We start from the raw sequence: 25,355 nt of genomic DNA, 5'->3' as shown, positions 1-25,355 counted from the left end.
GATTTAGGCGCCAGCTACCAGTAACATATGATATTAACATCTGAAATCTAACGCGACGAAAGATAAGTATATTCTTCGTCTTCATAAATGAAAGTCAAGACGATACTCTTGCGGTGATGAAGTAACGTAATCGAAGTGTTGAATCAAATCTTATTGTACATTTATCGAAAACAAGCTAATACATTTTCGAATGATTGAAAATAGCGGGCTGATGGTAGCGCCGGAAGTTATCTGGTTTCGAGGCTTCATTGCTTGCGAGTCCGTGGATGTGAACCTTTGTTTTGTACAGAAGAATGGCTGCCATCTTTAGTTTTCGATGGATGTTTTCCGAAGAGATCGTGAATTCTCGTATTTATTGTGGTATTTAATAACGTAATAAAATCTCGAATAGTGAAATAACGTTTCCCGCGATGTAAAGAGTGTTTTTTCGTTTATTATTTAAGCTGCCCTGGTGTGACTTCCATTAAAAAATGCTTGTGTTTACATCCAAGTTTAAAGTGAGCTTCTGTATTCCTGTCATATTAAGGTAAGCAATACATTTTTATGAATTTCTATTACTCCAAAAGAATAGAAAGTTGCAATTATCGTGACAAATGTTCAAAATTCAATCGAACTGTCATATGAAAGACAGGTGTAATGCTCCATTCTGTTCATATTATGAATCGTTTGTGACGTTCAAATTATTTTGCATTTCGTGCCTTTTTACAAATCGCTTTCGAAAATATAAAGTAATTTTATCATCGAGAAGTTTTTCACAATTTTTATTGACATCTGTCTTGTTTTACCGCTTACTGCTGTACTTGACTTAATAAAAAAAGAAAAAAAATGTCTACATTGCGAAATTTCGATTTCAGCATTTTAAATTGATTTCGATTGCAATTTTTTCATTGTCTTTTTGCAACAAGAGAGAGGTTTAAAAAGTATTTGTTGATTGCAATTTTTGTTTCCGAATGGTGGCAACAATGATTAGTAAAATGGTGAACGAGTACAGGTCAACCACATCGTACACATACTACTTAAGTTGTCTAACTTACGTGATTATTAACTTTCGTGTAATGTTTAAACATTTATCCTGCGTTCTTCATCCTTTCTTTTATGTCTTTACTCGAGAATTTTACACGAATGACTACTTTGTAACTATCCAATCTTTTTCTACTTCTTTTTGTTAGGCTAATAAGATATATTTTTGGTTTGATTCGGATTAGTAGAATTAATCGTGTATTTGCGAATTACTATACTTGTTGATATTAAGAAATAACTAACGAAATTGCTGTATAAATATGTAAGAAGATGAGATTGCATTCTTACTATTTCATGTTAGAGGTGTTCATAATTGATTGACAAGTTTATAATTCTACTTATATATGTATAATATAATTATTATATGTTATTTGTAAAAGTAGGAAGAATAAGTAAATAAGTGAGTGACAAAGTTCTTCAAAATGATTTTGCTTAGCACATTTACTTATTTCAAATGAATGGACATCAAATCTAAAATTAATTTGCTTACAGATACTCTAAGGTTGTATGGTGTGGTTGTAATAACAAATATGTTCCATTCACACAGTATTTCAATTAATAATGTTGCATATACTGTTACAAACTTTTTCATAATTAAATGATCATCTTATGTTACTATAAAATACTGTTTTCAAGATTTCAGAAATATTTATTTCGAATACATTTGGTATATTCCAATATATACTAGTACATTGGTATATAATATCATAAGGTTATACGACAATTTTATCAAGTTTTTATCAAATTTACAAACATATAATACTAAATAATTCATGAATGTTATTTAATGGTTATAACCAAGGGAAGAAAGTTTGTGTATTGAAAACTATTTCACGGCGGGAATGGAAAAATCAGCCAGGCGGCGCTGGTTTCTCTCTCAGACGGCCATATTGTTGCCCCCTCCCTTCCTTCGTTTCTCTGTCTCTCTTTTCTTTCTCTTCTCGTCCGTTGCACATATATATAATGTACAGATGTATATGTATGTACATACGTATATCTTTCCTTCCTCTCTTGTTCCTTCATTTACTTTCATCGACCACTGTCATTTTCTTTTTTCTTGATCCTTTCGCGATCCCTTCCAATTCCCACTCTTATCTCCTATTTTCTTTCGCTACTTTGCTCTTTCACAAAATTCTCCGCATCTTTTTTCCTGTCGTGTCAAATTCTCATTCGTATGTCTTACTTTGCGTCTCGAGAATTTTAAATTTATCAATATTTTTATCACATTCATTTTAATCGAATGATCGAAAAATATTCAATGCATATCATCGAATATCAAGTTATAGCAGCCGAATTTCAACCGAAATTGATAAGATATTATTGTAGAAAAGTTGATCTTTACACATATATAAATCTCTCGAGGCGAGCTGAATGGTTTCTGTTTGTCAGATCAAGTTATGTGTGCGGGAAGGAAGTCGCTCGAAGTTATAAAGTCAAATTTGGAATTCTCGTAGTAGGATACGGCACGATTGCAGATATGGTGCTCATGGGTAGCTGTCAGTAACCAGAATCGTCGCTACGAATTTCCTCAGTTGGCCGATCGTAATCATTTCCTCCATTTTTATCTCTTATAGGATACAATTTTCAATTAATTACAGAACTCTGCGCATTGTACCTGATTTTAATGACCTTGAAATGTATTGTCAATTTTCAATGAATTGATTGATATATAGAATGTTGCACTTTATTCTAATTTGCAATTGGTTAAACATGTAACAGATATATCTACCATCATTGAAAGACTGTTTACGGAACAAAAATGTTATTCTATACGTTAAGTATATGTTAGGTCTGATATAGCTTTGTAAAAAGAAAATTTTTTTATGAATTCAAGTGTTTGAAAACACGATCGAATCGTTGAAACAAGTTGAAGTTAAATCGATCGAATGCGAACGGAAAGAAGACAGAGGTTTAAAATGCTCGAGCTCGAAATTTAGTTTGGTGGGGTACGCCTCTGGTGGTAGCATTTGCTGGCTACGAGGTGAAATCGTATCGACCGCAACCAAGGGAAGTTCGCGCGCAGTGACGGGCACGCGCGACATATACAATATATTACATACTTTATTCACAAGAGAATCAGAAGAAAGTCATTCGGAAGATCTATCGTTTCTTCCATCCAAACTAGAAGGAACTAGAAACTTCAATTGTATTTCCCTATTCAATTAAATTTTTGTTATGATTATTATTAATAGATAGTTCTTCCTTATTCTTATATCTTTTTTCTATGTATAACATTTAAGAGTTTAATTATTTTAAAGCTTAATGATCTTTGGTTTTTTTAACCTGCCAATATCAAAGCAGGTTACTTTCAGAAATCTGGGTTATATCGGGTAACATTTGTTTATTTTTTTTATTAAAACAATGGTAACGGATTTGTCAAGTTCGCTGCTAGTGTTCTGTCTCTCCTTCGTGACCATTACCATTGGTCAACCCTACTGACGTCATCGAGAAAGATCCAATAGGACGATGTCAGTGCGTATGCACACTACTATATCATAACTTATTCGCAAAGTAGTGGTTGGTGGCGCATCGTATGGACGAATTCGTGTCATCACTTAGCAATAGTTAGGACAGGTTATATCGATTACCGGCAAGATATCTGTCGATCGAACAAATCCAAACATATGGTTCGGATAAACTCTGCTTGTGTTTTTAGATCAAAAAGTTGGGAGATCTCTTAACCTTTGGAGTGCTTAGCCTGTACATTACTTACTTGCATTACATTACATTACGTTAGTAACGCTGGTTACTAAATAAATATTTAAAAAATACAACTTTACTTAGTTGCATTCTACTCTTAATAAAATGGCTTTGTACAAAAATTTTATTACCAATCCAAATAAAAAGAAGCTTATAAAAACAATGATTTATTTATTATATTAAGCGTGTAATTGGAAAGCAAATTATTTAAAAAAGCAAGATGTTACTATAATACATATTAAAATATTCATTATTTTATCAAATAAGAATGAGTTACTAAAAATTGTAAAAAGATTTCAAGATTAATAACAAAGTAACTAGTAGGAAATTAAAATATAAATAAAATATAAAGATCAAGTTACAAACAAAGACTCGAAGAGTTAAAGTATGTTTTGTAAGTAAATGTTTCGGCAAGGAAGTCCTAATATTGATGGTATATTCGAAATGGAAGTGATTCTACATGAAAAACAAGTCGAAAATACGGAATAAATTTTGTTCATTTATGTTCGAAAATATTAAGATTGAAAATTTGTCAAGAATACTTGAATTTGGTTAATTCCGGAATGTGTAGGGGTGAATAACCGACAAGAGGTTAGGTATATAGAACAAAATACCTACGTAGGACGTTTCGTTCCCGAAAAAATGAAATTTGAAAATTGATCAGGCCTATTCTCAACTGTGCACGTTCGAATTCAATTTTTTTGAGAACTAGCCATTAAGCCCCTAAACAGACAAATTCTATTCTACATTTTTCATTTATTTTCGCATGTAGAGTAACACCTGATGATCGATTACTCGCACTCGTTTGGTAATTAGCCAAATTCACGCGTGCTAAAGAAATCTGCAAATTCGATTTTTTCGAAAACGAAGCCTCGAATGAAAATATTTAGTGTATATTTTCGGCCTGTTCTTTCATCTAGAATAATCCCCGTCTCATTTGTACCATCAATACTGGGGCTATATATAGCTATAGTAGTTGCACGCATCTGGTTAATTCCGCTGGAAAATCAAACGCAATACCGAGACCGGCAACGATTTCGCAAGATTTACGCCGCAAAGAACCGATGCATTTCTTCGGGATGACATCACAGTGTATTAATGGTGCTCGCGGTTACTATGGGTTACGACGTATTCACACGATAAACGGAGGAGCGTGTACCGTGGCAAAACTTTTTGCTGTTGACAGAGGAATACAGGCGTGCTGGGTCAGCCATAAAATATATCCCACGAAAGTAAACCATTCTCGATTTTTCCACACCACAGTTGAATCGATGCATTTCCCTTAGCTTTTATGTTTTCTACGTTCGGGATAGAAGTTTATCGCATATGATTACGATTGCATAAAATTCCGACGCGATAAGGTTGTCCCACACATGTAGTTAGTTTTATCTGAAGCGCGATTAAACAAATATTTTAATCTGTTTTACCGAGTAGCGAACGCCAATAGTTTCCGCGCGGAAATGGTTCTTTTCGCGCTACAAAAAGATTATGCAATCGTAGAAGTAGACGAGGACATCTTTCGAAAAGAGAGGTAAGGAGAGAGAATTCCTAAGCGTCCAGATCGACGGTGCAACGAAATGTATACATAATAATAAGATTTAGTCCGGTTTGGAGACTCGCAGACTCGACGGCGAGAAAGAGAGAAAGAAAGATGCACGCTTCTCGGTAACCTTGGTTTTAATAGCGGAGGTGCACAATGCTGAATCTTCGTCTCTCGTCCCCTCTATCTTCCAACACTCCCACGTAATGCACAGAGCCGCGTTACGCGTCCGATTTTTCGCGGCTAACGAATGCTTTTTCAAGATATTTTTATCCATCGATATTTCTTACTTTTGATAGGAATTCCAATTGAATTCCCGGACTTGAACCTCGGCCAATAGAGGCTGATTATCGGGCAATGGGATGATTTCCAATCGGTTTAGCGTGAATGGGTCTTTCTTTAACCATAGTGCGGTCGCATTCCTAAGTGATTAATCCGCAGAGTTGTTCGCTATTGCAGCTGTCGGCAAATAGAACGAAATTGTCCGCAGCAATCTCTTCTAGCCAATTCTGTACTCGCGCTCTTCTCTCTTGTTAACCACCGATCGAGAAGTGTTAGAAAGTTGAAACGATTCAAGATTATATTTTAGTTGGTTAAGGAACAAAAAGGAAGAAAGAGATTTATCAACGACAGTGGCTCGCAAAAGTATTCGTACGCTGGGCGAGACTTTTTTATGCGCATATTACGTGTTTTATACGAAACATTTTGAAAGTTCATTAGTACTGTAATGACACCCAACTGTTGTGGTTATATTGGTAAAATTTTATACGATTCTGAAGATGTATGCAGAAGTTACAAGATATGTATTTAATAGTTATAAATAAATAAGATACGTATCACAAAAGTATTTAAAATAGACAGTCATCCACGATATTGGTAAGTAGACTGCAGCTTTTTATGCAGATCCATATTTTTGGCAATATAATTAAAAATGTAGAATCTTGCTAGAAAATTATTTCACTTGTTAAATATTATAGAAAGCATTATACTTTTGATACTTTATGCGTTTTTTGATATCATGTGCATTCTGAACAATTTTGCACTTTTGAAATCCTATAAATGCATAAAAATCGGCAGTTTATTAATAAGTCTCAGCATTCGCTGGGACCATCTTTAACACTTTTTATATGCTTGAAGTGATTATTCATACTATATATTAATTTTTTACTAAATATAAATTTGCAATAAATATGTTGTAATTTGTATATATATTTTCAGATTGGATTCAAATTTTGCCAATATAATCTTGGCGATCGTGTCTCATTATAGTGCTAATGAAATATCAAAATGTTTCATGTAACACGCACAATATGCACATAAAAATTTTCTATGGGAAGTGTACGAATACTTTTGCGAGCCACCGTAGAAGAGGGTTCATAGTAAAATTTGAAGAGGATAAAGAGCAGCAGTTTCGTGGAAACGCCAAGCCATCTTTTAGGAGTTTGCCGAACGACTGCGATTCCCGTGGTGGTGTGTTGCATATCGACCGCCGCGAAAGTACGAAAAGGGATTGCAAAACTGCGGCGCGGCGCGCACGAGCACATTCGCAGGCCTCGTGACGCTCCCATTCATTTACATGCATGATCGAGCGGAGTAGCACGAAACTCTCGCGGAATGGAGTGCTTGTTCTTTGCGCAACAACCATCTTCTTCATGAGTGCCGTTTAAATCCCTCCTCGTTCCCTGACCATCCCCTGCCTCTTGCGTCTCTTAATTTTGTGGAATTATCCACGTAACGATCCAATGTACCGTCTACGTAATAGAAAAAAAGCAGGAGAGTTCCGAGAAAGAAACGGATATTTTAGAAAGTTAATCGTGGAAACATACTATCGCGAAAGAAAAGCTTCGCGCAGTGGCATCTGTCTCGGGCATAGTATTGTTTCGTATCTCGGTTTACTTCCACCAGCAATTTCTCGTTCGCCTTTTTCAACTCTGTCTTTCTGATTCTCTTTCTCCTTCTCTTTCTCCATGTGATGTTGTGTGCGCCGCGTTGTCCTCCTTCCACTCTACGCCGATCTGCCGTGAACGTAGCGAAGACAGCGCAAATGTGAAGAGAGGACAGCGCGATACCGGTTATTGGCGGGGAACTGGCATATTTCACCGAGTGTCCGGCAATCAGGCCTTTGTATACGGCTTACTGTATGTTATACGCTCGTGCTCTCCCTTACCAGGGAGGAACAGAGAGCAGAGCGAAAGATGGACTCGCAGAAAAACGGGCTTGGACGGGGAGAAAGAGAGAGACAGAGGACGAAAGAGGGAGAGAGAAGTCGAACGTTTATTTAACGGCGTAGAACTAGTCGTAGGTATGGTTAGTATCGTCGTTGGTGGGAGGTCGCGTTATGGTCTCGCTGCTTTTCTTCGATTCTACGCGTATTTCGAACGAACGACGAGAAAGTGGATGGAATTAATGCTGCTTTTAAGGGGAGAAAATCAACGTCATTTTCGATGGGCATAAGCATATGGGAAGCATGCTATAGAAAGAATCAGTATAGATAGGATTCTTTGTATACGTTTTTACGGGAGATCGAGTTACTTTGATTACTAGTATCCCCCGTATAACACGATAGTACGTAGTTAAGTTCCGAAAATATGCCGTGTTATACGAAACAGAGAACTGATACAAAAATAAGATTATGTTCCAAAGATTAACAAAAGTGTATTAATGTTTATTAAAACAGTCAATAATTAATCAAAAGTTTTATAAATTTATGTTACATAATATTTTCTTTTTCATCATTGCTAAATTATATTAAACGACGTTCGTTAATCTATGTATGATTTCTATTTTTGTTAGTTGTAAAATATCTTATCGATTTTTTTTATCAGAGAAGCTTCGAGCTGCTGCTTCCCTATGGCGCAAAGGGTTAATATTCTGCAAACTAAGAATGGATTAAAAGTTTCAATATCCCAAAATTGCGCAAATCTGAGACAGTACACATACGCTGACTTCAATGAAAGATATCGAATGACGATGCTTGCGCTTAAAAATTCTGATTACGCGCCTGTTTTGAAGAATTACTCAATCCTCGAACCGTGTTGTAGGAGTACCGTGTTGTACGGTTGATACCTGTACCTAATTATCGAATCAAGATTTAAAAAGAGAGAGGAATCGGGATATCATTGCCAATTTCATCCGCACGATTGCTTACAATCGGGCTAGTTACATGGCAGTAGAATGCGCGTTCCAACTGCGCACGGGTTGCTGGTGAGAGCAACGCCGTTTTCCTGCAACGTTGAATTGCCCTGTGGTTGAGAAGGGGTCAGCGGAAGCGTCAAACAACTTGTTGGAGACGCTGTCGACCCATGTCGAGTAACAATACTCGATTGATAATATTGTAAACAGCGTAATATTGTATCCAACGAGCTTCCTTTCTGCTCCCGCCGATACGCGATTCTTCGATAATTTGCAGCGGGGAAACTACATAAAACAGCGAACGACGTTTTATCTGGCTGAGCTAGTTGGAGAAATTGATATAATAGCTTAACAGAAGCAGGTAAACTAGAATGGCAAATATCCGTGAATAGATGTGATCAGGGATGGAAAAGAAGCGAGATAGTAGGACGTGGAAGGAGAGGTCAACATCGAGCGATAATCGTTCAGGAATAATTTTGGTTCGTATCGAATCAATGCAAGGGTCGAGGTACGCCAAGTAGGTCGCCACAAATCCCATTGCTGCCAACGTGACAAACCAGCCCGTGCAGCGCTGCACGCTCGCGCGCGAAACCTCGTTAACTTCGCGACTGGTGGAAACATCGCGGCAAAATAGCAGCCAGAACACCCGCCGTTGTTACATCGACGATAGTTGCCTCGCTGCTGCGACCACCCAACTAATCCTTTACCCTCCGGAAAAGATACATTGCCTTCGCAATATTATCAAGTCTTGGATAACTCCGCAACAATCAAACCAAACAAAAGATGCTTTCTTCTTTCTTTTCTTTTTTTTAACATTCCTAAATGTTTAATATAGTTAAATACATTTTGGGGGAGGAGGTTTATGAAGAAACAACCGTTGCCTGTTCAGATACACACATCAGAAAAACTTCAACTTCATTAACAACCAATAAATCTTACGCAGAAATAATGAAATCAATCACTAATCAAACAGAGCAAATGCACAAGGAGAGAAACAATCAGACAGTCTAGGTAAACTAGACAAATTGGTATCAAACTTAACCAACCAAATTGTCGATAATGCTAAAGATGCTTTGTTTAATCCTTCGAGTGTTCACAAAACCCAGCAAAAGTTTTAAAGTCTGATACGTAACGAACGAGGGAGGTACAACGAATTAGGAATTTTGGATACATTTATTCGGTATATTGTACTATAGTGTGTGGCTGTGGATGTTTATATAATTTTCATGAACGTAATTAGGAAGATAGAAGGTAAATAAAAATTCGCTTGGTTTACTAAATATTATAGTAAGTGCTCTATTTTGAATACTTGTTATATTTTTGCATATTATATGTATTTTGTGAATTTTTGAAATTTCTCAAAAACGCGAAAACGTTCGCAATCAGTTAGTAATGTGTTATTCTGTCCACATCCGAATTCAGATTGGCCAAGTTCGAAGCATTATCCATTTCCAGTGTTGGCTGTGTGATGTACGGATTAAATACTAAAGACGTTTATCGATATGATATTTCCAGGAAATCATAGTTACACACGAAGGAGAAACCAGTCGCCTAGAAAACGCTCTACGTTGAGGTACTATTCCGTAGGATGTTTAAATATTTTATAAAACGATGTTATTCTCGGTGAAATGTAAATTGCATTTTACGAAAGTGCATCGCGGTACGTTTATTAGCCAGCTCGCAATGGAACGCAACCGCTGAAGCAAGGTTTATATTTAGCTACGCGAATATAGTTTTGTTTCTGTTACAATGCTGCAGTTGGTTCTGGCAATTTCCCTGATTTCGTAGCATCTGAAATAATACTGCGTTCCAGCGGTTCTCGGCGCGTTCTAAGCGACTACTTAGAAAAATGCATTTTTCAGAAAGAGCGAGGACTGGCAAGAGAGTTGCCTGGTAAAACGGACGATGAAAACTATCGAAATCTCTTCGGAATTTCACAAGATTCGGTTAAAATTAAATCGAACGTAGCACACAACGAGGAACTACAGAGTGCATAACCTCGGTTAACAGACGCCTGCGTGGTTGCGCGATGAAAGTTGAATCCTTGCTATTGGCGTTTTGACAGTGCCGATAACGTCGTTACACTGTAACCAGTCACGTGACAGCTATATAGCTGTATAATGTACGATGGCTATCGTCAAATCGACCACGACAACACCCAACGAATCGGCGAATCGAGGGTTAAACTCGATCCTATGCACCATGTAGATCGAGACATCTGAGCAGGAGCGTGGCAGAATTTACTGGAAATGCATGCTGCTGTTTATGTGTACATACAGTGACTCACGGAAGTATTCGTGCATTCTTAGGAACTCCTTATTATATATATATTATACAAGACATTTTGAGGTTTCATTAGCAGTGTAACGAGACACAGCTGTCGTTATTATATTGGTAAAATTTGAAACGAATCTGGAAATGTATACATAAAGGTTACAAGATATTTATTGGAAGCATACACTTTATAAGGATTACCGAAATATTAATACAGACAATCATTCATTGTAATAAGCCACAATACGTAATGAGATCATCTTCACTATTAGTTGTATATTTAAGGTTATTATTCATGCTGTATACTAATTTTTCACTAACAAAGCAAATTTTAGACCTGATGATGGGTCTACATGTGAAATAAACGTACACATTTGTAATTTTAGCCTCGGATGGCCAACCAATTATGAGAAAAATCGATTTACTTCAATACAATTACATAAAGTGTAATTTACTTTATTAATATAGTTATTTGATCAGAATGTTAATTGTAAGAATGATTTACATGTTAAAGTAAATATTATAAATAAAACAATTAAAATATTTATATAATTTGAAATATACAAATTGGGATAAACTATTATGTATATTCCACTTTTTTAATAAATTGTTTTATTAATAATAGATACAAAATAATGCTTATAACAGAGAAGACATGAAATAATCCAGGCTTCTATAATTGTAACACTAAAAAGGTAATTGTTCTGAAGTAAAGTTCTCCCAACTGAATGCAAACCCGGGATAAACAATTCGAACCCCTTTATGCTTACCGCTACGCTACAGTTATTAATAAATGATCAGTTCCAATATCTGGGAATATGCGATTTTTTCAAACTTTAAATGCATTTTTCTCATAATTTATAGATTATCATAATTTTTTTATGTTAATTTGTTGATTATCTCATAATTTGTTCAAAATTACAGATGCATTTATTTCATACATAGAACTATTGTTGAAATCCGTGAAGATCAGCTCTGAAGCTTACCAGTAAGTGTATGTTTATACATTTTCAGACCGGCTTAAAACTTTGCCATCATAATAATAATATTCGTGCATCGTTACAGTGCCAACGAAACTTCTGAAAGTTGGGTGTATTTAATACGCATAATATGCATATATATAAACAAAAATTCTGCGCTAAGTGTTGGAATATTTCCGTGAGCCACTGTAAATTGTAAATGGGAGATCGCGTTAATTATAGGAAACCACACGATCTCACTTTCCATCGTTAAATTACAAATTATACGTTTTTGGACGAAGCTGTTATTTGTTTTTTGTTATCCAATAAAATTGGATACTGCGTTTCCTTCGCGCGATGCTAATTAGTTGCAAGTCTTTTCTTTTATATCAACTTGTTTCTAAAAAGCCTCGTCCAATTACCGTCCAAACTACCTCTTTTGAGAATGCGGGGACAAAAGCCTGGGAAACGACTATACTGCCGTTAATGGTTTTCAGTAGTAGCAGCACGTGCCACTGACAATGAGTGCGATAGAAAAGGTAGCATACGCATCGAACAAACTGCCTCCTATTTACGCATTCGTCACGTGATCCTGATTCTAGTTTCGTTCGCCGTGGAATTTTACATTTCGCGATACCTGTATACTCGCGTTACCTCATCAAGTAATTAGCAATATTTGGTTTGTAAATTAAACAAAAAAAAAAGAGGAGAAAAAGAGACAACGATAGAACATGCTGTTCAAAGTTGGAGGAATGAAAATTATGATTACGCTTACAAGCGTAAAAAATATATATAAAAAGTGGACAAACGATAACATCGTTATGCAAAACGCTCTTGATCTGAGCTCGCAGATTATCATTATTGCTTCGGCTGATTTACAATATTTACATACGAGTAAAGAGCGGATATACAACCGCTCTTCCTTACAATTATAAGTCGTATTGGATTACTAAGGCGATCCGTAAGTTCGTGCTTTTTTTTAATATATTCCCTTGTACTATTTTGTAGTATCATTTAATAGCTCTTCAAATGATTATACTTCATTTTGATTAATTAATTCTATTTTATCCCATTGTTCGTTTAGAAAGGACCATGGAAAAGTCGGAAATTCGTGTACTTCTGTGTCTCTACTTGGAGCGAAACTTCAAAGTAGCAAAAGCAGCGAAGGAAATGCTATATTATATTTTTAAAGAAATTCGCTTCGAAGTTCTGCTAAAATGATTCAGAAGACTTTATTCATTACGAAAGTAATGTATTCAAAAAACGTACTAACTTATAAGCCACCCTAGTATTTATTTATTAATCAATTTTAATTAATTCATTAATCGATCCAAGTTAAAATTCATTTACAATTGCAGAAATCTGTACTCTCTAAACTTTAAACTACAGTTGAAATTTTTCTAAAATGGAGAAACAGAAAAACGGAAGTAAAAGAAAAATACGCACATGCTCTCTCACTTCTAGTTCGCTTCTCCTTCACTTTCCCTTGCATATTTGAAAGTATTTCCATATTATTTGAATACGTTAGATTTTCTCTTTTATCGATGGTTGCACGAAACGATTTCAGCTTGGCGATAGCTCCCACCACCGTACCGCAGCCGGCCAATGCCTCGTATCTTTTATATCCGATCGGCTGTTTACGCAATTCGAGTTCAGTGGAAGATATTGACAATACTAATTTATTAGGTGTGCGCGTCGTACACACAAGGTGGTAGAACACGCAGGCACATTTGGCGCAAGTTCAGCTGCACGTGCGGACTTGACACGAGCTGGCAAATGCCTATCGCACTGCTCGTAACGTTTCTTCAAAAGGAATCTTCTTGCCACTTCTGAAATCGCACGCAACAATCTCGGTTTGTTGCGCTTTTTATTCTGTTCGCTTAGGATATACGATTTCTTACGGCCAGGAAACTCGGTTTTCGTTGGGAGAGAAAAGCGCAACACCAAGTGATTCATCGTTGTACGTACGATTGCGTATTGCGTCGTTTCCTTCGCAGCTGTTATATGCAACGATATTTTAGCAATGGCGATTTCCCTAACAGGTCGCAATAGGATATCGGTGTACCCCCACGCCTTTTCATCATTCTGTTCGTCTTTGAATCTTTTTAAATATATGAATTTTTATCCAGTACAGTCGAAGAACGACTTTTAACACCTTCGAGTGTTCACTCTATATTATTACAACTAGACTGCGCACTTTATGCATTTATAGGAAATTTAAAAGTGCAAAATCGAACAGAACGCACGTAGTATGAAATATGCAAAGTATAGCGCCTTCTATAACATCTGGCAGGCAAATTTACATTTTTCATTCTATTCTCAAAAATATGAATTTGTATAAAAATCCACAATCTAGTTATAACGCTAGAAAGTGATAATAGTTTATGCGAATAGCGTAAAATTATCAGTTTACTTTAAAGATTCACATAGAATAATACGTTACAGTATCATGGATATTGTACTACAACATATTACACACATAATACTACAATATATTGGTAAATTACTCGAATATTAATATTATCTCATTATCATTATATTGCATAAATTACGTGTGCTTCTTGTGAAATTTCACTTTCTATGTAATAGTTTTTCATATTTTCGTTATTCTATATAAAAACTATTATATCCATTTCATAAATTTGTCGAAAATAATAACTTTGTTTACTGCATATAGTGTACCTATATGGAGATATTTCCAACGAGCATGATCTATCGTGATCATTTTATATTCCTAAGAAGCATCAATGCACGATTTGCAACCAATTTTACAATGACGTTGATAACAATAAATACAATGCAACAAATATTTATTTATTATTTAAGACTGGTTTTCTAGAAAACGCTAAAAGTTGACATACGATATTTATGCAGTAAGCCATCGGCATATTAATTAGTTTCAAGTATATTAAGCTTACGATTAGTATTATTTAATGGTACATACTTTCACACGACTAGCAAAGTTTGATACTATGAAAGTGAAATGTAGAATCTGATAAAAGGAAAAAAAGGAACACTTCGTTAGAAAGTAACGATATGTACAGATACTTTTTGTAGCCACTGTATGTGAATTTTGTCAACGATAGTCGATGAACGACTCTAATATTAAACAATAGAAGACATGATAATTAAACGTATTAAACGCTTTCCATCGATTCGCGGTCTAATCTAAATTGATTTTATCGTGGAATTCCGAACCGGTTCCACAGCGAGGGATATGATTGTTAAACGCGACCAGAAATGATCATTTCGATCATTTTTCCCTTTCTCTTGTCGATATTGCCATCGTAATTAAATACTTAAGACATTAAATACCGCTTGGTTCCTTTCTCCCCATTTCCTTTTCACCGTTGCTAAGTATCTCAGCTTTCACGATATCGAAACAATCGTGAACCGGTTCGATAGATCTTTATACAGATTCGTTGAAAACGATATCTATTAGATAAGCATTAGTTTTATCGAACGATTGGAAGGGAACGTTTTTCTGGATCAATATCTTTAAATATTCCATGGCCACGTCATGAACGCTGAATAATTAATACTTTTTAAGAGATGTTTGGATTAGGGTACATAGCCAACGACACGTATCGCTCTCCTAAAGTTATCGTTGAATTTTTCAAGGGATCTTTTCTCAGAACTCGTCTGCACTGAAGCAACATGCGGCGACTTTTTCAAGAAACTTGGAACAGCGACAAGAGATTGCTCGATGGTGCTTCAACGAAGACGAGCCCTTACACTATACGTTTTGCTTAACCGAATATCGTTGAAAACTTACTATCGACGGAGACTTATTATCTCAAGACTAACAAAAGAATCACCGATTATATGTTGCAGCTTATGGTTCAGAATCCTCAAATAGCGGAATCGAAGAGCGTGGTATCCCGTCAAGCAGGGCGAGGATAGCCATCCCATCCTAACTCTCTCGAGTTTCCAGTTGGCGTGATTGAAAGGCCTCCAAGACGTCGACTCCGTCGGTGATCAAGTTATCGGGGGGTGGAACAGGTGGAGGTGGGGAGCAATTGTCCCCAGGGCCTGGCCCACCTCCCCCGCCGTCCCCAACCGAGCATACCGATGCTCACGAGAACGATGGTGCCACCGCCGCGTCAAAACGCATTGACAGCTTTCCACAGAGCGCTGAAACCACCATGAGCTTCGTCTTAAAGTTGGGCACCGTAGAAACATCCCTCGAGAAGAAGAACTCCAGCAGCAGTCAACCGTCTTCGTCGGTGAATCAGGAAACATCGAACACGACGGGAACCGACGATGCCGGCGGCAAACCACAGATCCTTCAATGTTTGGAGAGTGCCGCAGAAATTCCAGCTGGTCATGTTATTTCCTTTTCCACCGTGAAATCAGTTAGCGTTACCTATCCAGTAGCAAAAGCCGTTAGGGAGGTGCAGAGAATCACTGGACCTCAAACGAATACCACCCAGGTGCTGTCGACTCGCGTCATCTCTCAGAAATTACCGTCGTCTAGCCATCAAACACAGCCCGCGCCTTTAACGCTGAACGCATCCTCCAACGTAACCCATGTTCCGGTAAACGCTCAATCTTTATCATCTCCAGGTAGCGGAGTAGCACATGTGTATCCTTTGCAGCATGCTACAGTATCCACGCAGAGCAAACAGCAAACTAGAAATCAGGTGGTCGTCACCTGTGAGGGCAAGCAACAACAGCAACAGACGACCACGATATCTAGTTTGCAGGCTAGCATGCCTTTAAAAGTTCAACCGGTCCCTTCGCAGCTTGTCGTAAGCAACAACGCGGTTAGAGCCATCACTACCGCGACTTCGTTGCCCAACATTCAAAGGATACACGTGAAAACGCAAAATCTCGTCGGACAGGGTCAGACGGTTAACTTGCAGAAAGTGAAGGCTGTGACGAATGTCAGTCAAGGGGTAACCGTGCAGAGGAACTCCGTACCTAGGATACAGACCGCACAGAAGAACCAAATGTCGTCGACTGGTACCGCTCAAACCACCCAGTTTGCTGTTAATCAAGTCACGAACAACACCAACGTACAGAGAGTCCAACAACAAGGGAATTCGACGCTTCAAAAAGTGCAAGCAAACGCCGCGAACACGCAGAAAGTAGCGCAAGTCTACAATAATCAAAAGGTATCGTCACAGATGTTAAGTAGTCATCCGAATCATAAAGCACAACTACAACAGATACCGGGTAATCAACAGCAGGGATTACAGAAATTACAGGTTCAGTCGCAGAAGACCGTGACTGTGCCTAGGCAGCAATCGAACGCTGCGGCGGTGAATAACGTCCAAAAATGTGGCAACTCCGTAGCTGGTATGCAGAAGGTACAAGTAATGGGGCAAGTACAATGTCAGCAACAGTTACCGCAGGTTCAGAAACACGTGCAACAAGTTCAGCCGCCGACGCAGCATCAGAGATCACAAACTGCGACGGCTTTGCAAAAGCCTCAGACTGCGACCACGGTTAATTCCAGCAGAGTACAATCTTTCGCGAGCGCTTGCAAGAGTAACAGCGTTCCAAATATCAGTAAAACGCTCCAAAACGCCAACTTATTAACCGTAAACAAACAACCAGTAATCTCACAGCCACAACAATCGCAGCAAATACATATCCAGAACTCGTCCCAATTGCAACAACAGTTGCTACAGCAGACTTCGCAAGCACAACAACAATCGCAGCAACAAGTGGCGCAGAAACAACAGCCTCAGCAGCAACAACAAGCGAATACGAATCCACAAACACAGAAAAGTCACAGTATTACGAATGTTCACCAAAAGGTTGCGACGATCGCCGCGACCATCCCCAATAACCAACGAACTCAGGTAGTTAACTCTAAGATACAACAACAACAAATGGTCATGAGAGTAGGTGTGACAAAGAATCAAGCGCAAAATTTACAGCAGAGCAACTTAAAAAGTAGCGTACCTCAGAAAATTGCGAATACCGTAAAAACTTCGAACTCGCAGAACGTCGTGCAACAGTCGTTGCATAGAAATGCGAATGCGCAGCCAGTGAAAATAATTCAGCAACAACAGAACGTTATAGGGCCGCAGAATGCTCAAAAACAGCCTGGATGCATCAAAACGATACCTCCTCAAAAACCAGCTCAAAGGAATCACACGCAAAAAGTTTCCGGTATTAAGACCTCTCTAAATACAAACGTAGCTGCGGTAAAAGGTCAAGGTCCGGCAACTGCGATCGCACAAAAGACAAGCATCAAAACCTTGCTTCCTCAGCAGACTGTTGCCACGAATATGTTGATGCATAAAAATCAACCGATTAAAATACAACAGCAAGCTATACAACAAAAACAACTTATTACAACGTCACAGTTTCCCCAGCAAGTTAGACAACAATCTGGACAAGTAAAGACGTTACTGCCAGTAACTAGCATGGAACCTCGCAAAGATGTTGAGAACAAGTTAGTGTCTATTTCTGTCACTTATATATTCGTTGATCTTTTATTTTACCCCGTGCGCACATTCTATAACAATTGAATAATTAAATTTATTATTTTTTTAGAATTGAACCCGAGCTGCGCGAATCTAAAGAAGACGAACGTCAACAACGTCCTATAACTCCAATTATAAGAATACCTCCGCCTTACGAGGTAACACATATATCGTAGTAAACATAACGCGAAGTTTAATCACGAATCTTCAGTGCCATTTTTGCAGTGTACACTGTTGCATTTTGTAGTCTGTATAGTTGTTCCTAGAACACGTAATTCTTGATTATAGTGTCTTCAGTACGTCCTACAGGATCACAATTATGGGGCACCACCACCACGAACACCGTCACCTCCGTCACCCCCATCTCACGCAAAACAGCCTATCAACGGTGCCGGAAGTTCGTCTACGACTTCTCAGCATCCTTACATTTATGGAAAAGGTACGAAGTCCTACTAGCTACTCGATTAGACTCGCGATAACAATAAAAGCAGTGTATTTTTCATGCGACATTGTGTTATTCATCATAGTTGTTAGTGGCGCTAATATGGACGACGATGCAGCCAGTGCTATCAGTAGCGAAATAGGCAGGGACGCAGAACTGGAAGGCGAAGAAACCGAAACTGCTCCCGAGGGTGAAGGGGATGATGAAGACAGTGTTACTAGATGTATATGGTAATTATTTGTATTAAAAAAAAATATATTAATTTATATTTATATATTGTATATTATATTATATATTCATATTTAAAAATTTGTTCATTTCTAGCGATTTTGAACATGATGACGGATACATGATCTGCTGTGATCGTTGTTTGTAAGTTTAAATTGTGATGTCTAAGATATTTGATAGAATTCAGCTCAGTGCGCCGCCATAACAAGTGTAAATTTTTCATTTCAGAGTTTGGCAACACGTTGATTGCATGGGTATAGATCGTTCTAACATTCCTGACGAATACCTCTGTGAGATTTGTCGACCGCGACGAGTAGATAGGCAAAGAGCTCGTGCTTTGCAAATGCGTAAACGCGAGGAATTGCTAAATTCAGATACATCATCCGATGCATCGTCCACCAGTTCGGCAGATACTGACGTTGGAGTCAGTACGATCCCCAAGAAACGAACTTTGCAACAGCAAATTCCTCGACGAAAATCCGAACCACCGCAAGTAAGACGACTGAACAACAATAACAATAACAATAATAATAACGTCGCGAAAAGGCAGAGGAGAGATTCTCATCCGAGACAATCCAGTGCTGTTCGTAAAAAAGAAGCTACAAAGCGAGGCCCAGGTAAACGCAAAGCTAAACGGAGAATGAGTTTGGAAGATAAAGAGGAGGAAACTCAAGATACGTGGAGCTCCAACGTCGCGCCACTAAGACAGTGGATCGAACGTTACGAGGAAGCAGTGACAAATCACTATAGTCCAGAATTACGAGCCAGGATATCATCTATCAAAGTAAATGGTACACATAGCGATTTAAGACAGAGTAACATGAACGTCATTGCCACCGGAAAGTGTAGGCTCAACGTACATAGTAACAACGTTAGGGTAAGTATTTTTTCAGACGAGAACAGTTATTTTTTAATGAAAATAAGTCTTGAAAAAATTTTTTCCTCTTTTTATATAGTTTCTGGTAGCAACTATGTATCTCCCACCAAACACACCTGTCGTTGAATTACGAGGAAAGTATATGTTAAGTACGCAACATCGACCGTCCTATCCTCAAGGAAGGCATCATACCCAGAGGCCCGGACCCTTTGTATTCTTTTATCGATTACCACGAGACGGAACAGAAGTCTGTGTAGACACAAGAACGTATGGAAACGATGCTAGATTTGTGCGACGTAGTTGTAAACCTAACGCGGAAGTGAAACATTGTATAGAAAAAGGAACGTTACATTTGTATATTGTGACTACAAGCGCGATTGAGAAAAATGCCGAAATTACGATCAGACACGAACAACATGATCTCTTGCTATCGCCTAATCCAAATAGCCCCATGATGCCCATTGTCTGTGCGTGTAATAACCCAAGGGAATGTCAAATAGTGTCTCTAAATCAGTTGAATAGAAGAGGAAGCAACGGAGCATTGGCTGAGAATGCAGATGGCCGAGAGCGGAGACGAAGGGGTAGACGAAACACAATTTGCGAGGACAGCGATTCCTCGACCGTGATATCTAATAATACTGTCATCACGCAACCTGCACCACCGCCGACGACAGTGTCATCATCGGTATCCGCGCCACCAAGAAGGACAGTTACAACCACCGTTGCAAATACGGTGCGCCAAATACCTAAAGAAGAACCGCTGACGTTAGTGCAACAGCCGCAAACTTCTCCGAATTTAAGTCAACCAATAGTGCCAGAGACTAAGAAAGACAAGAAGAAGATGACCAGAGAAGAGAGAAAGATGGAAGCTATTATGAAAGCTTTCGAGAGGCTCGAGAAAGCGGAACAGAGGAAACAAGAAGTTCAAGCACGAAATGCACAGCGGAAGGAGTCTGGTGGTACGCATAGCGATAACGAAGATAGTCATAGCGTCACGATACAAACAAAGCAAAAACAACAAAATTCCGATAGACCTTTAAGGCGGAAGAGAAGAAAGGGTAGAGCAAGGACTACTAGTACTTCTCAATCGCAAAATAGCAGTCGAAGAACCAGATTGAATTCCGCGGACTCGGACGAATCGTCCGGAGAAGAAAGCAATTCGATGCAATCGCCACCTTTGTTGAGCCAAAATCATTCGCAAAGTCGAGATGCTCCTTATCACCTGCATACTCCTGCCAAAAGTACGAACGAGAGCGTAGCTACAGCTGCTCATCAAGGAATACCAACGGCTGCTGGTTTATTATTGGCTTTAGCAAATTCTAACGCACCTGGACCGAGTTCGCCTCCTTTGCAACAACCAACACCAGTTAAAAGTCCAACTTGTGATAGCGGTGCAAGCAGCAGCTCCCAAAGTTCAACTCCATCCACTCCTTTATCCTCGGCTTGCTTGTTGGTCGCAGCAGCGGTTGGCCCTCTAGCTCCTGGCTTCAAATTTCCAAAAACCAAGAAAGTTCTAATGAATGAATGGTTAAAAGAGTCACCCGACCCACCGCAAAGCAATATATCTCAAATATCACCGTTACCAGCATTGCCACCGGCTTCTGCGACGAATTCGATTAATCCTCTTTGCAGGTCTTCGGATTTTTCTTTACCAACGGACTCATCCGCAGAATTCTTAACGCAGAGTTATGCAGCTAAAAGTTTAGCTACTCTTGTGCAGGCGGCTAATTCGGTATCTGGAATATGCGATTCACCGCCACAACGCAAACAACAGGCAATCAGTGGAAATACGATTTGCCCTGTTTCTACAGGATCTGCGAAGAAAAGATGGTTACGTCAAGCCATTTCTGAAGAATGTGATTCACCAAATAGTCGACCAGAGAGTCCGCCGGCTAGTGAAATGGTAGCTCCACCGAAGAAAAGAAGAATAGCTAGAGAAAGTTTATCGTCAGACAATTACACTCCACCCACTACACCTACTATGTTAGTCCCTGAGTCCACTCCGAATAATAGATCTTTGTGTCCTGTTGAAGTGAGTTGCTGTTTGATTGTATGTTGAAATGTTTTTTTGTAAATTAATAGGAAGTTGAATTTTTAATCAAACCATTTTTTTCAGGACGATTTCATGGAGCATCTACAATCCTCTTTGGTTGATCAGAATGAAGAAGGTCACATGACAACAGCATCTGTAAAGCAAGAACACGAACACGCGAATTCAAACGAGGCCGTACGACAAAAACTTTCGATAGATATTCCACAGGATTTTCATCTTAAAACTGTAAAATCCGAGAAACATTTAATGATAGACACTTCGATAATGAAAGAAGAGAACATTGGGGTGAAGAAAGAAGAGAAAGACGAAATGGATTGTGACACTTACATGCACTTGGAGTCAAAATCTTTTATCAAGAATGAATTGCGATCTGTTAAAAACGAACTGGTTAGCCATCAGAAAAGTAAGAGCAGAAAGGAATATATTATAAAGAAAGAAGAGAATTTGGATTTGGAGAAGGGCACCGTCGAGATAGTCGATCAAAACGAAGGAGACACAGAAATGGAAGATTTCAGCTCTCCGATCGCTGTTATGGAATCGGATGCAATTCTGAAGGAACGCGTGGCTGAGATGAAACTGGAATTCGGAGGTAGTATAAGTGAGATGGTTAAAGTTGAAGACTATAAGTGTGATGATGATAAAAGATCCGAAGACGTGAAATGCGAAATCAAATCTGACGACAACATGTCGATCGACGAATTTGATGTTGAAGCTCAAATGAAGAAAATTACTGGCGACGATGGAAATGATTATAAGGAAAAAGTAGACACTAGTTCGGAGAAGGATAAAAGCATGGATGGTATTGAGGGTTTGATGGAGAGCTCCAAAGAAGATTCCGAATCTGAAGATAAAGAAATAGATGATGTGAAATACGAGTCGCCATCGTTCAAATCATTCAATTTAAATCATGAGGAAAAGTTATTCAAAGAATTCGGAAGCAAACCCGAACCAGAATGTATCATTGAGAATAGCATTAAAGAAATCGAACAGAGCCAGGAATCTCAGAAAATTGAACAGCCGTCCGCGTTCATTACTTCATCCGAAGAATCCATTTTTGAGTCTGTGTCTTCCAACATGGACACAGAATCTATGACAGAACCACCAAAGAGTTTTCATTCCATTCCACCATTAAGTGAACGAATTCGTAAAAAGACAGAAGCAACAAGTGCTCCAAAAAGCCAGTTGAATTTTGAAGCCGCTATTATCGAGTCTACCATTGATATGGAGACGGAAGATGAATCCAAAAGTGGTGAACAAAAGTCTATGCTCTCGACGGCGTTAAGGGAATTGCTGGAAGCTAAGCTGGATGATCTAACAAACGAGAGCGCTAAAGAAGAAGTGATCGAAGAAAATAATACACCATACATCGAGCCAAAGTCTGAAACTTCTGAGCAGATTATAGAGATACAAGAGTGTACGACAAAACCAATCCCTCAAAATGTTCACAATGAAGAAACTCCAGTAAAAGAGGAGGAAGCTCCGCCTAAGGAAATCAAACGATTAAAGGATCCGAGAACTGTCGTTCCAAATAGTATGCCAGCTCCTGCATTTAAACCCGAAACAATCCCTCCTGTTAAACGAAAGGTTAGAATAACTATAGAATAAAATTTCTACTTCGAAGTTATTCTACCATGTGTTTCTTGTTTATTCAAAAGTAATTTGCTGTTCTAGTTGTCCATATCAGAATACCGTAAACGCAAACAGCAATCGTCTGGCACGCCTCCAGAACCTGAACCGTCAAGTGATGCTTCTACAACAGATAAGGGAGGAGCTAGAGGTAGATCAGACAGTGCGAGCAGTGGAACATCGTCGCTCAGTTCCGATGAGGAAGGTTCCAAAATCTCATTATCTCTTGATGTACCGACCTTAACCACATTACCGCTTTTCACGAACACAGAAGGCGAGGAAAAGAAAGGTTAATATAGAGGATACTAAGAGGTTTAAGGTTGAAATAATAACAATAGGTTTAAGCATCAAAAATTATAAACTACTTTGTTAAAACATTGTATACTCTTATAGGTGGTGAGGAAGGGACAATTGGTTGGTCTGCCGCGCCAACTTTAGTCGAACGTCAAAGAGAAAATCTTACAGAAAGATTGAAACGAGAATTTGGATTGTTCCTCAGCGACGACGAAGAGGAAAGAGCTCGCAAACATGGTAAATATTACTATTCTCTTTTGCCATTTCATTACTTTTTACATGATTGTAAATCGTTACAGGTTTAACGGCAGAGGCAATACTGAAAGCGCGTAAAACATCTCCGCCTCATCCTACTGTATCAAATACTCCACCAGGTTATCCGGTACCTCAATTGCCTCCTCAACCCTATATACCTCCTCCAGGATCTGCATCCATCCATTATTCTCAGTTCCAAGCTAAACCTTGTCCCGTTCAGTACCCAAACTTCACAGTTCCACAGAATTCTTCGCAACAAGTCTATTCGAACGCTACACCTCAGACATCTGCGAATAAACAGCCACAACAATTCTTAGTACCCCAAGCGTCTCAAGCACCACCAGGCTCAAATCCGTATCCTCCCCAGTTTATTCCGCCGTCTACCACAGCAGTATCGATCTCCAAGTACACGCCTGTTACACCGCCACCTGGAAATCAAATGTATCCTGCATCTGGCCAATCGCAGAAACAGTTTTATAATCACCCGGCACCAAGGTCTTAACCCACATAAAAGGTAGCGCTGTCGAAAAGTTTTTAGCTGGAAAAATTTTTATTAGACTTCGTCGGATCGCGAGTTAATTTGTCGATTGGTTTCGAACAAAAGTGAAACTCGCAGCTGGTCGCTTAATTCCATTAGATTAAAGTGTTAAGTTATCCTCCCTGGCCTGAGAGAAGGGAAGGGGGTGAAACATGATATCTTGAGTGGAACAGAATATAAATTCACGATCTCTTCTATTTAACGTCGTTCGTGTTCTAGCAAAAGGGTATTTAGATTATATGATAAGATGATGATTCGCGCACGCAACTGACAGGAAATCAGAAGAGATTCGTGATACCAGGTGCTACACTGTTCTCTCTTGTATTAAAAACGTTTATGCGCGTACATCGTTGACTGCGAAAGGAGAAACAAGGAATATTAATATTACTGATGGTTTCGGAGACGCACTCGATGGAATTTGCGTGGCCTAAAATGATAATTAAGTATTTTAAACAGAAAAAAAAAAAAGAAACTGAAAGGAATGAAAGAAAATAAAACGTAGTGCTCTCACGCATTATACGACCGTGTTTAAGGAAACTACTGGCATCTAAGCATTATGGCCAAAAGTGTATCGTACGCCGCGTACACTTTTTATATCGGAGAAATGGTGCCCTAAAAAACGTTTATATATATATCACTAGTCCAATTGTGGCGAAATTGTAACAAAGCTGAAATTAATCCGAACGATAATCGTGATATTCGGAGCCCACATCTGATAGTTATATATATTATATATGTATACACACATACACAAAAACAGATACACAAAATGTGCATACCAATATTATACGATTTTTCTGTAAATATCATTTGCATATATGCATAATATAATGGTATCAAAATGTACATTTAAGTTAAAGATCGAGGGAGAGATACAGAAAAAATTCAAACACTGTGCTGTGAGTTGCAATTTTTATTTTTATTATCATGTTTTATTTTTTCCTTTCTTTTTTCTTTCTTTTTCTTTTTCTTCTATT

General features: G+C 38.4%; 2 protein-coding genes across 6 annotated transcripts in view; one reads left to right on the top strand and one right to left on the bottom strand.

The window, feature by feature from the left end:
• The window catches only part of LOC139995056 (regucalcin-like), a 28,991-nt gene extending 15,987 nt beyond the window's left edge, over window positions 1-13,004 (bottom strand). The window contains exon 1 of the mRNA XM_072018202.1: window positions 12,994-13,004. The gene's annotated coding sequence lies outside the window, so the exon portion shown is untranslated. The remainder of the gene's footprint in view (window positions 1-12,993) is intronic.
• On the top strand, window positions 271-25,355 carry Upset (SET domain-containing protein upSET). 5 transcript variants are annotated; one of them, XM_072018127.1, is made up of 13 exons: window positions 302-526; window positions 15,460-16,742; window positions 16,827-18,034; window positions 18,136-18,223; window positions 18,354-18,504; window positions 18,593-18,737; window positions 18,832-18,879; window positions 18,964-19,612; window positions 19,692-21,644; window positions 21,729-23,249; window positions 23,337-23,580; window positions 23,685-23,822; window positions 23,885-25,355. In XM_072018127.1, exons 2-13 carry the CDS (start codon window positions 15,771-15,773, stop codon window positions 24,340-24,342), a joined length of 7,575 nt encoding a protein of 2,524 aa, XP_071874228.1. In that variant the 5' UTR covers window positions 302-526; window positions 15,460-15,770; the 3' UTR covers window positions 24,343-25,355. The 5 variants fall into 5 exon arrangements, with proteins under 5 accessions (XP_071874230.1, XP_071874229.1, XP_071874228.1 ...); XM_072018126.1 differs by having other exon boundaries at window positions 15,460-18,034; window positions 18,375-18,504; XM_072018125.1 differs by having other exon boundaries at window positions 444-526; window positions 15,460-18,034.

Source organism: Bombus fervidus, chromosome 15 (assembly GCF_041682495.2).
Source record: "Bombus fervidus isolate BK054 chromosome 15, iyBomFerv1, whole genome shotgun sequence".
Taxonomy (NCBI): Eukaryota; Metazoa; Arthropoda; class Insecta; order Hymenoptera; family Apidae; genus Bombus; species Bombus fervidus.
This window is presented reverse-complemented; position numbering and strand designations above follow the sequence as displayed.

Coding starts and splice junctions, on each gene's coding strand:
- Upset (XM_072018125.1), top strand. CDS start 15,771: ATGAGCTTCGTCTTAAAGTTGGGCACCGTAGAAACATCCCTCGAGAAG. Junction 21,645..21,728: donor GATCTTTGTGTCCTGTTGAA/GTGAGTTGCTGT, acceptor CATTTTTTTCAG/GACGATTTCATGGAGCATCT. Junction 23,823..23,884: donor GGAAAGAGCTCGCAAACATG/GTAAATATTACT, acceptor AAATCGTTACAG/GTTTAACGGCAGAGGCAATA.